Source organism: Stenella coeruleoalba (genome assembly GCF_951394435.1).
Source record: "Stenella coeruleoalba genome assembly, chromosome: 5".
Lineage (NCBI taxonomy): Eukaryota > Metazoa > Chordata > Mammalia > Artiodactyla > Delphinidae > Stenella > Stenella coeruleoalba.
This window is the reverse complement of record NC_137150.1, coordinates 89,328,103-89,341,474: the sequence shown is the minus strand read 5'-3', so window position 1 is coordinate 89,341,474 and position 13,372 is coordinate 89,328,103. Positions and strand designations below refer to the sequence as shown.

Genomic DNA, 13,372 nt, shown 5'->3' with positions numbered 1-13,372 from the left:
CAACAGATAAATATTGAACTATTAAGTGTCAGATTTGTGAAACCACAGTAGTTATATACCTACTATGAGTCCTATCCCTTTGTTTTCAGCATCTCCACTTGACTATTGGTTATCCTCACAGGATATACTACTTTCATATTGATAGGTCCTTGAATGCTGCTTCTTTATTTCTCTCTTGATACTTAAAATTTTCTAGTCAACTTGGTCAAAACATTTTTATTCCTCATAAAATTCTGAATGCCATTAAACAAATGTTATGAATGATGACTTGATTTGTAAAATAGTCTGTAGAGGTTTATTTTATCATGTCTTATACCGTCAATATATATGGGTATGTCTCTCTGAGGGACAGTATTAAGGACCTGTTTAACTTAGACTTGATAATGTGTTTCACAAACCTTTAACTAGCATTTTAAAATATGGAAATTGCATTCCAAGTTGTAACTCTGAACACTGGAAACATACTTGTGTACCCTGCCTCTGCCCCTTCTGGCTGAGCAGCCTGTTGCACCACTACAGTAGTTCCACTACCAACATGGTGTCTTGGGGGCCAGTTCTAGCAAGGACTCTCTTGGGTTTCCAATGATTTGTTGTCTCTCTGTATTTATATCAGAGCAAGTAATTCTTGTTAGGAACATGCTAGGTGTTATGAGTTAGAATGAAGAGTAGACATATAGCTTTGAACATAGACTTTTGTCCTTTCTCCATGTTTGTATTCAATAAGAAGTGTAGTATTTCTTATTTAGGGCCTTTCTATGTATTGTTTACTTTGAATGAGGGAAATAGGTTCTATAACTATTTAAAAAAAATATATACAACACCTTCAAAAAAGGATATGAAATGGACATATAACTTAAGGTATGATAAGTGTTATAGTCTTTTTATTACTGATTCATGAGATTTATTTTTATTTTAAAAATTTAGGACCTTCTTAACAATTTCATCAAGACAACTGAGGGTAATATAATGAAGCAGACCATTTGCAGTTATCTAGATTGTGAGCGATCTTGTGAAGCTGACATTTTAAAGAACACCAATTATAAGGTACTATAATTACCAATTAACTGAGTATTTTAAAAATGTGATTGTAAAGTTAAACTTAGATAAAAATTATTATATTATCATGCATCAAAATCTTGTTTAAAAAGTACTTAGTTTAATTACAGTGATAATGCAGTTCAGAAGTTGTTTGAATGTCTCAGAGGTTAGATTCACTGTGATCAGGAAATATTTAAATCCTTTGAGCCAGTAAAAGAATGAATTGGCTTTGCTAGGGTTTTTGTATATTCACAAGTTTCTGAAGTTATAATAAATATTCTTGTAATCATATAATGGAAATTATCTAAAATATTCTTTGTAGTTAGAAATGTTACAGGTTGAGAATATTAGCATTTTACTAAGGAGAAAGGTTGTCACTCCTCAAGAATTATGTTACTAAGTAAGGATCATTATTTCTTCTATGGGCCTTGGGTGGGACACACACACACACATAACCAGCCTTGATTTGAAGAAATTCAACAATCAAAGTACTTCAAGTCTAGTTCTCCCTGGATCTATCAGAATAAGACTGTGGAAAATCACAAGATAGGCTGAGATGTGATCATCAGTGTAAATCTGACTACTTCTACAAGACTGGAAATCTGAGTTGAAAAGCATGATGTATAGAGCAAATGGCGTAGATGGGAAGGAGGAGAAAGCCAAGATCTATTCATTAGGGTAAGATGGGTATTGGGAAGTGTAGGCCTGGTGAAGTGCAGTGCTCAGGGCAGGTCAGGGTCAGTCCTGGTTTTGGTGACATGGTGATATGGTCCTGTGGTTTCCCACGGAGGAATCAGGGTTCCAGTCAAATGGGTAGCATGTAGCAGCAGGAAGTCTTGGTCACAAAATTTAGATTTTTGTCATCTAAGCAGTGTACCTATTTAAAGGAAGCAGGACTGTGGTTCCCAGGGAGGGCACACTAGGAAAGACAAGAAATCTATACCTTGGGATAATGCAGTAGCTCAGGAGCCATTTCTCACTAAGAGAGCAATCTAAGGTCTGGTGATTGGTGACAAAGAAGTTTTGGGGAATAATGGTATGGAATTGGGGCTGAAAGAAAAGAGAAATGTAAAAGTTGAGGTGAAGTGGGGCAGACAGCATGTTCATCTACAAAGATCACTCACCAAGCTTCTGATATTTTGTTGTATATAGCATGTGGAAAATACTACATTAACTTATTCAAATTATTGCCTATTTTTTTGTCTTTAGTGATATAAAAATGACTTGTATAGTTCTTTGATTACCAGCGATCTGTTGATAAATTTTCAATGCCATCTAAAGCTCATCTAGTTATAGAATAATTTAAAAAATGACTTAAGGTGGTATTTTCTATATCTACATGGATTATTATTTCTTAACAGCAGCTTTTATTCTTTTCCAGGGATTTTTTCAGTTAATGTGCAGTAAAAGCTGTTGTGTTTACTTCCATAAAATTTGTTGGAAAAAGTTCAAGAATTTAAAATATCCAGGTGAAAATGATCAGGTATTATATTTGTTCTTCCTTAAAAACTTTACTACAGCATATCCTCCTCTACTCTTTCCTCTATTTTCCCTCTTTCCTCTTCATTTCTTCCTGATCACATCCTTCCTCCTCTTTTTTTCTCCCTTCATTTTTTTTTTCCTATTCTCTCTGATGCTCTTCTCCTCACTATTTGTTCATATCACCATTTATTAAACAGGTCTTTGTAGGAAATACTCTGCTAGTTGCTTTGCTTATTGATTTCTATTAATTTGTTCTCTTCCCTTTAGAGGTTTATACTCTTAAGAATAGAAATATTGTTACGTATATTCACATAAAGGACATAAATAGAATCACTTAATAAAAAGAAAGGACAACTATATAATTTTAAGGATAGTTTCTATTTTAAGGGTAGAGAACAGTGATAAATTTATAGTCTTCAGAACTATCCTTGTAGTATTGGGAATTCCCTGGCAGTCCAGTGGTTAGGGCTTGGCGCTTTCCCTGCCGGGGCTGGCATTAGATCCCTGGTCAGGGAACTAAGATCCCTCAAGCCATGCAGCACAGCCAAAAAAACAAACAAAACAGCAAAAAACAAGACAAAACAAAACAACCCAAAATATATTTGTATTATTTATATTTGCCTAAAGTCATATAACTAAATTGAATTCTTTGCCGCTAAAATTAAAGTAGAAATCGAAAGCCCAATTCTATATTAATTAGTCTTTAATGAGGTAATGGCCATAAGTTGGGTCTATAATGTTTGGTTCTAGAGTGTTTACATTGTGCAAAAAGCAGAAAACACTTATAAAGGAATTGTGGTGGAATAGAAAGAGCACTGTATATGAAGTTGAGAGTTCCGAGTTCAAGTCCAGATTGAGCCACTTACTAGTTTTCTTTGCACTAGGCTGAAACTCATTTTTCTAAGCCATATAGTGAGGATAGTAATACCTACTTTATAAGTTTGTTATGAGGATTAACAGGTAAAACAGATAAACTTGCATTGTACGTTGTAAAAATCATTATATAAAGCATTATTATTCACTTTTTAAGCAGTGTGTAAATACTTTTCACTTTCTTTGATTATTAGGGCAATCCATTTTGCTCAACTTTAGAAAGAGATGTAAAAGAAAACTAAGTAAGTTAACCAGAGGAAATAACAAGGTCAGAATCAGAAAAAGGACTCAAATTCGTTTTCCCTGGAATCCTTATATATCTAACAGAAATTCAGTATTCCTTTTTGCACTTACTTAATTAGTATATTTTACTTGAAGTTGCTTTTATTGGAGGTAGCAAATACATTTTAGTTTGTAATATAACTATTTGAAGATTTTGAAGTAGAAATGGTGAGAGAGAAAAGTGTAGTCATAAATTTTAAATAGGAAATCCACTGGTATAAGAAATGGACTATCTTTGAAAAGCTGACTCTCAAATGTTTATTCACATCTTTTTTACTGTCTAGCAACATCTGCTTCTAACTTTATTTAAATATAATCAGTCTTGCACATCAGCAGGTTTTTTCTATTTTTATTGTTTGTATTATTTTTTTCTATTGATAACTTATTGGCTGTTTTTCTATTGATAACTTTAGAGTTTTAGTGGGAAAAAATGTTTGAAGGAAGGATGTACAGGTGACATGGTAAGGATGCTGCAATGTGAGGTACCTGGAATTGTCAAAATTTTGGTGAGTATCTTTCTCTTACTTTTTTGCTTTCCTTCACTGGAATGATGTTTTTGACTTCAAACAGATTTGGGAATTGTAGTAATAGTATTCTAGCCATATTCTCTTAGATGGGACTAAGCTCTCTAATCTTTTTATTGCATTGATTTCTCCAGAGTAGTATTTAAGTGGTACTTAAGAATAAGAAAATTTTAAAAATAAAGACACACACACATACACACACAGAAACAGGAACAGACAAAGCAGGCCATGGCTGTAGCAGTGAGGAAAGTTGTTATCATGAACAAAAGATGATAATCTAATTCTGTTCCACCTATGGTTAAAAATAATTTTAGATTTTCTGAACTCTTTTTTAGTCTCTAAGCATCTTCCTATAAAAATATCTATAGAACATCTCATAGAGTTGCTGCTACATAAAATGCACTTAAATGGTATCCATTTTATTTTTTTAATTAATGAAATATCTTGTTGAATTTTCAGTTAATTAGTAAACAGACCAAAATTATAAATAGGAATATATATATTTTTTAATGTTTAGTATGGTCTTCTTGTATTTTAGATTTGACATTTAAATCCTATAGTGATATAAAGTAGAACTAGTTTTTAAGACCAACTCTAGTTTGTTATTTGATTAAGATTGTTTATAGCTTTTTTCTTCTGTTTTATTTGTTTTATATTCACTATAACTTCGTTCTCATTGTTTTCTATCAAATATTAAGGCTAAGAAGTAATATTAAAAGATTTTGAAAATTGAACTACTTTAGGGCTATTTTTTTGTCATCACTTGCAGTTTGAAGTTGTGAGAAAGGATGAATATATAACCATTGAAAATTTAGGAGCAAGGTAAGCTTGAAATTAAATATTCTTTTTTTTGAGCATGTATGTATTTTTCATTTTCTTCTTTCTTCTGTGTTTTCTGTTACTTTCTGGAGCTCCATTAAACTTAAAGACAGTATCAGTTGTGTGAAAAAATTGTATTTAATTGACATTTGTCTACCCCTTTGCCCCCCACTTTGTAGACTTTTAAATTCTAAAGCAGGAAAGTAGAAATGTGAATACTTTTCCCTTAAGTATGAAAAGAATCCTTTCCTGAAAACCAAACGTATTTTTCTTAAAGTTATTTAAATTAGACTGTTATGATATAAAAACTTTCTCCTAGCTTTCAAAACTCATTCAAGCCTCCAGGCTTGTCTGACAATTAGAATCATCCTGTTTCTTAGATGAGAAAGCTTTATTGCAGAGGAATATATAATATAAGTTGGGAATTCATAGAGGTGTAGACTGTTGCTATTGAAATTAGAAATTTCAATATAAAACTTATCCTAATCCATTGGTTCTCTTTTCTTCTGTTTAAAATGTCTACCATTTTTTAATCTACCAGTGTTATTACATTGATATCTAAGTTTTCCCTATGAGCTAATGAAACCCAAATCTTTATCTCTGCTGTAGATCTCACTCTTAAAAATCTAGGTCTGTCTACCTGCATGCTAAAAATTTCCATTTTTATTTTTCAAAAAGGTCTATAGTTCAGTATGCCCACAACTAGACTCACAATATTTCTTCCCAGTTACAGTTGCTCTATAACTTTTTTTAGGTCCAATAAATTCAACTCCTTAAATATATTGTACATGCCTCCTTGCTTCTGTCCCTGTGCTAAAGTTATTTATTTAATTTTTTTTAACATCTTTATCGGAGCATAACTGCTTTACAGTGTTGTTAGTTGCTGCTGTATAACAAAGTGAATCAGCTATATGTATGCATATATCCCCATATCTCCTCCCTCTTTTATTTGGAATTCAGAAACAGCTTCTAAACCCGTCTTTTTGTCTCCAGTCTTACCTTTCTTCAGTCTGACTGTTCAAGTCTATTGAACAGTCTGTTCAGCCATCAAAATCACTTTTCTAAAAAAAAATGGAAATATTTCACTTCTCTGCTTGAAAATCTTTCAGAGGCTTCTCATTGCTCTCAATTAAGTTCAGGCTCGTTAGCTTGGCTCTTTAGCCACCTTGGTCCCTGCTGTACTCACTAGTGTCATCTCTCGTCATTCTTTATTTTACTACATATACACCAATTATGCTGAGCTTCTTTTAGTTCTTAAGTGTGCCATCTGTTTTACCTCTAGGACTTGCCTAGAATATGCCACTCCTTTGGTTTTGCCTGGTTAAAACTTCCAGAAAGTCATTTTTACTTTGCATTAGGTGTTTCAATCACATATTCCCTTCACTTCTCCTATTAAAACATTTACTAAGTTCTGTTACACTTTCTAGGCTCTCTTCTCCATTTGACTATAGCCTCCTTGAGGGCAAGAACTTTAACTTGCTTACTGCTATATTGCCTGGCATATAGATGGTACCCAATAAATACATGACAGATGTAGAGATTCTAACTTCCATTATTCTACAATGAGTATGTTACTTTTGTTTGACAGGCAATTAACTTATTTGGAGATGAAATGCGAACCTGTTTTCCTTGGATGGTGGTTCCAGTCTCAATTCAGAACTTCAGCCTTTAGCTGAGCTACTTTGAGTCTGTTCCACACATATGGTTCAGCAGTCAGTCAGAGATGTGGCCGGAAAAAATTGGGGAATCTCTTCTCTGACCTTCCTTTCTGGGATTCCCCCACACTCTTCAGCAGCCATGGTTCCATGGCTTCAATTGTCTGGTTCCTTCAGCCAAGGAGACCTTTGTTTTCTACCATGGTATACTTAGCCTCAGGCTCAAAGCTCTAAAATTGGTGAACTTAATTTCATACATTCTTCTTCTCTTCTCCCCAAGCATATACCCCCTACAGCAGAGTTGGTTTGTTTCTCTGCTCTCTGTGCCTTCAAGGAGTTGCTTTTTGTAATTTGCCTTTTTTTTTTTTTTTTTTTTTTTTTTTTTGCGGTACGCGGGCCTCTCACTGTTGTGGCCTCTCCCGTTGCGGAGCACAGGCTCCGGACGCGCAGGCTCAGCGGCCATGGCTCACGGGCCCAGCCGCTCCACGGCATGCGGGATCTTCCCGGACCGGGGCACGAACCCGCGTCCCCTGCATCGGCAGGCAGACTCTCAACCACTGCGCCACCAGGGAAGCCCCTTGCCTAAGTTTTATAGTTATTTTCTGTGGGAAAACCCTCTGATAATTGGACCTTATTACCAAAAGTGGAAGAGCTACCTCGTGAGGTTTTGTGAATGAATGACAAAAAAGTTTGGTTGTTTTTTAACATTAAAATGCTTTATTGTTATTAAAATATGCATAAATAAAAGCTCACAAAATATAAATGCAGAGTTTAAAACGATATATGAAGCAGACAGTCTTGTGGCTCCACCCATATAGAATTTTTTCAGCACCCCAGAAGCACTCACTGTTCCCCTCTCCCCCAGCTCATCTGCTTCCTAGGTAACTGTCATCCTGACCTTCACAGTAATCATCTCCTTGCTTTCTTGATAAATGTACTAATTATAAATGCATTTCTAAACACTGAATTTTTTATAGGTCAGTTTTTCAGGCTATAGCTCATATACAGTAAAGTTCACTTTTTAAAAATATACGTTTTAAATGATTTTATTTTTATACAGCTGAGTAACCACTACCATGATCAAGAGTATTTCCATCATCCCAAGTTTCTCTAAAATCTCTTACATAGTCATTCCCCCCTCCAACTTCCAAACCGTGGTAACCACCGATATGATTTCTGTTCTGATTAATATTGCTTTTTTCTGACTATCCTCTAGTAGGAAAGCCTTTTGCATCTGGATTTTTTATAACTTAGCATAATGCTTTTGAAATTCATCCTTGTTATTGCATGTATCAGTAGTTCATTTTTGTTTGTTGTTGAGTAGTCTTCCTTTGTATAGATGTACCATAACTTATTTATTCATTTAACAGTTGATGACATTTGAGTTGTTTCTGGTTTTAGGCTGTTATAAATAAAGCTGCTATAAATATTCACGTGTTACTCTTTGTATAGATATATGCTTTCATTTCTCTTGGATAAATTCCTAGGAGCAGGATTGCTGAGTCATATGGTATGTGTTTAATGTTATAAGAAACTGCCAAACTGTTTTCAAAGTAGCTGTACATTTTGTCATTCTCACCAGCATAAGAGAATTCTAGTTTCTCTGCATTCTCTCCAGCACTTGGTATTATCAATTTTAAACATTTCAGCCATGTTAAAAGATGTGTAATGGTATCTTATTGTGGTTTTAATTTGCATTTGCTTAAATTTTCAAAACTATTTTTTAATTTTATATCCTTTGCTATTACATGATAAATCTTAGAAAAACACCTTATAAATTTCTCCAAACTTCTTGCTGAGATTTTGATTGCATTGAATTTGTAGATCAATTTGGGGATGATTTACATCTTAACAATATTGAGACTTCCCATCCGTGAAGATGGTGTATAATTAATTTCACTTAATTGAGTCTTCTTTGATGCCTCTCAGGAATGTTTTGTAGTCTTCTGTGTATATAGTCTTATATGTACAATCTTATAAATATTTTGTTAGATTATCCATGTATATTTGACTTTTTATGTTATTGCAAATGATAATTTTAAAATTTCAATTTCTAGTTATTTGTGTTATACAGAATTGATTTGTGTCGATCTTGTATCCTTGATAATTAATAATTTTAATATCGTTTATAGATTCTTTGAGGTTTTCTACTAAAGATCATGTCATCTATACATAAAGACAACTTTATTTCTTTTTTTGCAATCTATATGCTTTTTGTTTATTTTCCCTTACTTATTGCATGGTCTAGGTCCTCTAGTACAATGTTGAATACACTTGTGAGAGCAGACATCTTTGCCTTTTCTAGATCTTAGGAAGAAGTCTTCAGTTTTTCACCATTTAGTATGCTCTTAGCTGTAGAATTTTTACAGATACCCTTTTTTAGGTTGAAGAGATTCTTTTTTCATCCTACTTCTCTGAAAATTTTTATCATGAATGGATAGTGAACTAATGCTTTTCTGCATGCATTGAGATGATCATATGGTTTTCTTCTTCTTTAATCTGTTAATATGTTGAATTACATCAATTTATTTTCAAATGTTGAATCAACTTTGCTTTCCAAGAATAAATAGCAATTGGTCATAATCTATTTATTTTTTCATATTGCTGCTGATCTTTTAATTTCTAGCTTTATTGAGCTATAACTAGCATATAACATTGTGTAGGTTTAAGGTGTACAACATGATGATTTTATATATATGTATATATGAAACAGTTACCACCATAAGTTTAGTTAACACATCCATCACCTCACATAGATTTTTTGTGTGATGGGAACTTTTTTTTTTGCGGTATGTGGGCCTCTCACTGTTGTGGCCTCTCCCGTTGTGGAGCACAGGCTCCAGACGCACAGGCTCAGCGGCCATGGCTCACAGGCCCAGCCGCTCCACGGCATGTGGGATCTTCCCGGACTGGGGCACGAACCCGTGTCCCCTGAATCGGCAGGTGGACTCTCTACCACTGCACCACCAGGGAAGCCCCAATGGGAACTTTTAAGATCTACTTTCTTAACAACTTACAAGTATACAATGTAGCATTATTAACTGTAGTCACATGCTGTACTGTGGACCCCTGGTTTGTACCTTTTGACCCCTTTACCCATTTCCCACACCCCACCCCCACCCCTGGCAACCACCAGTCTACTCTGTTTCTGAGTTCAGGGTTTTTTAGCTCTCACATATAAATGAGATCATACAGTATTTGTCTTTCTCTGTTTGGCTTATTTCACTTAGCATAATGCCTTCCAAGTTCATCCATGTTATCACATATGGCAGGATTTCCTTTTTATGGCTGAATAGTATTCCATGGTATATATATATATGCCACATTTTCTTTATCAATTCATCCATTAACAGACACTTAAGTCGTTTTCCATGTTTTGGCTATTGTAAATAATGCTTCAGTGAACATGGGGGTGTACGTATCTCTTTGAGACAGAGATCATATTTCCTTTGGACATATAATATATACCCAGAAGTGGGATTGCTGGATCAATTCTATTTTTAATTTTTTGAGGAACTTCTATACTGTTTCCCCTAGTGGCTCTATCAACAGGTGTGAGGTAATATCTCGTAGTTTTGATTTGCACTTTTCTGATGATTGGTGATGTTGAGCATCTTTTCCTGTACATGTTGGCCATTTTATATCTTCTTTGGAAAAATGTTTATTCAGGTTCTTTGCCTTTTTTAATTGGATTATTTATTTATTTGCTGTTGAATTGTATGGCTTACTTATATATTTTAGATATTAACCCCTAATCAGATGTATGATTTGCAGATATTTTCTCCTGTTCTGTAGGTTGCCTTTTCATTTTGTTGACTGTTTCTTTCACTGTGCAGAAGCTTTTTAGTTTGATGTAGTCCCACTTATTTATTTTTGCATGTGCTTTTGATATCAAATTAAAAAAATCATTGCCAAGACTGATTTCAAGGCAATGTTGCTTTTCTCTCTACTTTCAAACGTCTCTCTTTGTCTTTTACTTTTGTCAGTTTAATTATAATGCATTTCAATGTAGTCTTTTTCAGGCTCAACCCATTTGTGGTCCTTTGAGCCTTCTAAATCTGGATGTCCATTTCTCACCTTAAGTTTGGGAAAGGGACATTATTTCTTTAAATACTCTTTCCATCCCTTTCTCTTTCTCTTCTCCTTCTGGGATTACCATACTAGTATATTGTTTCTCTTATTGTTGTCCCATACATCCCGTAATCTTTCTTTACTCGTTTCATTCTTTGTTCTTTTTCCACCTCTGATTGGGTAATTTCAAATTATCTGTCTTTGAGTTCACTGATTCTTTCTTTTGCTTGATCAAGTCTGTTGTTGAAGCTCTCTATTGTATTTTTCAGTTCAGTCAGTGTATTCTTCAACTTTAGGACTTCTGAGTTTTTTTTTTTCTTTATGGTTTCTATTTCTTTGTTGACCTTTTAATTTTGTTCATGCATTGTCTTCCTAATTTCAGTTAGTTGTTTGTGTGTTCTTGTAGTTCACTGAACTTCTTTAATAGGATTGTTCTGAATTCTTTGCACTGTCTATAGATCTCCATTTCTTTAGGGTCACTTATAGGAAGTTTATTAGTTTCTTGTGGTGGCATCATATTACCTGATTCTTCATGATCTTTGTATACTTGCATTGGTATCTGCACACTGGAGTACATGGTCTCCACTTGCAGAGTTTACAGGTTTGTTTTGGCAGGGAAGGACCTTCACCAATCAGCTGGTAGCATCTACAGGTAAATAGAACTTCCCATAGGGTTTTCTACTTCTGTGAAGCCACAGTCTGTGCTCTGAGGTTGGGGGTGGGGTGCTGTTGGGTGGGGCTGGTGGCTGGGTTCCATGTTCAAGTGGGGTTGCTAGGTGGGCTCCCAGGTCAAGTTGGGCTGATGGCTATGTTGTGGTCAGGTGGCATTACTAGCTGTGTTCTGTAATCACCTCTGGTTGGGCACATTCACAGTCTTTGCCCTAACTGGGTGTTGTCACCGGATGGATTCTGTGATTGGGCAGGGTTGCAGGCCATGCTCTGCAATTGTTCCTGGTCAGGTGGGGCTTCAAGGTGTGCTTCCTGAGCAGATGGAAACAGTGGCTGGATTCTACATTCAGGTGGGGCCACAGGCCAGGCTTCATGGTCAGATGAGATGTTAAGCTGTACTTTGCAATCAGGCAGGGCCACAGGCTGTGCCCCAAAGTTGGGCAGGACCACAGGCTGGACTTTACAATCAGACAGGTTGTTCATTGTGCTCTGCTCTTGGGTGAGGTATGGCCTTCAGCTGTATCCCACATTTTGGTGGGGCATAAAATGTCAGGGTTGCTGTCTGGATTCCTTGGCGTAATGGGACCAGAGGCTGTCCTCTGATGTTGGGCAGGTTACTGGCTGGGCTCCCTGCTTGAGTGATTACATAGGTAGCATTCAGCAGGGCTGTACCTGGGCTCTGCTGCTGCATTAGGTGTTAGGCTGGGTTCTGCAATTGGAAAGTACCTTAGGTTGGGCTCTGAGGCTACTCAGGGTCACTGTTCTGGCTTCCTGATTATCCAGGGTCAGAGGCTATGCTCAATAGTTAGGTATGGCAACTGGCTTGACTCCCTGCCCAGGCGGGCTGTAGGATGTGCTTCGTGGTTGCTAGGTATATGTGGGCATGCTTCCCAGAGGGGTGAGAGCTCAAATTTGCTCCCTTGTCTGAGTGGGCCATAGTATGTGCTCTGTACCGACTGGCCGTCTATAGCCATATTTCCCAGAGAAGTGGGACTGGAGACTGTGCTTAAGAGTTAGAGGGCTTCCCTGGTGGCACAGTGGTTGAGAGTCTGCCTGACGATGCAGGGGACATGGGTTCGTGCCCCAGTCTGGGAAGATCCCACATGCCGCGGAGCAGCTGGGCCCGTGAGCCATGGCCGCTTAGCCTGCGCGTCCAGAGCCTGTGCTCCGCAATGGGGGAGAGGCCACAACAGTGAGAGGCCCGCATACCACAAAAAAAAAAAAAAAAGAGTTAGGCAGAAGTGCGAAATTTTCTCCTTTGCCAGGCAAGCTGTAGGATGTGCTCCATGATTGGTATGGCTGAACTGTTTCCCACAGTGCTTTTATCAATTTATCAACTCCCACTTTCAGTGTAGGAGAATTCCTTTTACTCAGTATCTTTGCCAGTACTTTATATTGTTAGAGTTTAAAGTGTTTTCAATGTAGTAGCTGATTAGCAGTGTTATGCTGGTGCTGGACATAAAATCAGTTAACAACAACCACCACCAAACCAACATCTCTGTCCCTTTTTTTTTTTTTTTGTACTGTTTTCTGTGGCAGAGTTCATTTCAAAGCCAAGCCACAAGTTTTTTCATCTGTTTCATAGCAGCATTTACTTAGTGTTTAGTCTATTTAATGAATTTTGCTACTTTTTCCCTCAATTTTTTTCTAATTATTTGTATTGATGCTATGCCAGTTTCTTTCTTTCTCTTTTAATTACTAGTCATTAAATGAGTTGAGTTTTCTTGGAATAGTTATTGGTAAGAAGATACTGTGGTGGAGGAGGGTCTGGGAGGAGTTCCAGATTTGCTGCCTTTTTACAGTGCAAAGATTTCTTTTTTCCTACTACCAAATAGTCTTCTTGCAAATAAGCTAGTCATGTGATTCTTTTTGTATGAAATCTAGCAATTCTACTTGCCTCCGAATTCTAATGAAAGTGGCAATGTAGGGTTGTTACTGTTGGTGTTTTTTATTTGTTCA

The 13,372-nt window shown here is 36.2% G+C and overlaps 1 protein-coding gene across 1 annotated transcript in view; it reads left to right on the top strand.

Annotated features, from left to right (window-relative positions):
• The window catches only part of DZIP3 (DAZ interacting zinc finger protein 3), a 121,900-nt gene that overhangs the window by 46,249 nt on the left and 62,279 nt on the right, over window positions 1-13,372 (top strand). Inside the window, exons 9-12 of the mRNA XM_079923415.1 lie at window positions 925-1,044; window positions 2,420-2,521; window positions 4,089-4,181; window positions 4,969-5,021. Coding sequence (XP_079779541.1) covers window positions 925-1,044; window positions 2,420-2,521; window positions 4,089-4,181; window positions 4,969-5,021 — 368 coding nt within the window. The remainder of the gene's footprint in view (window positions 1-924; window positions 1,045-2,419; window positions 2,522-4,088; window positions 4,182-4,968; window positions 5,022-13,372) is intronic.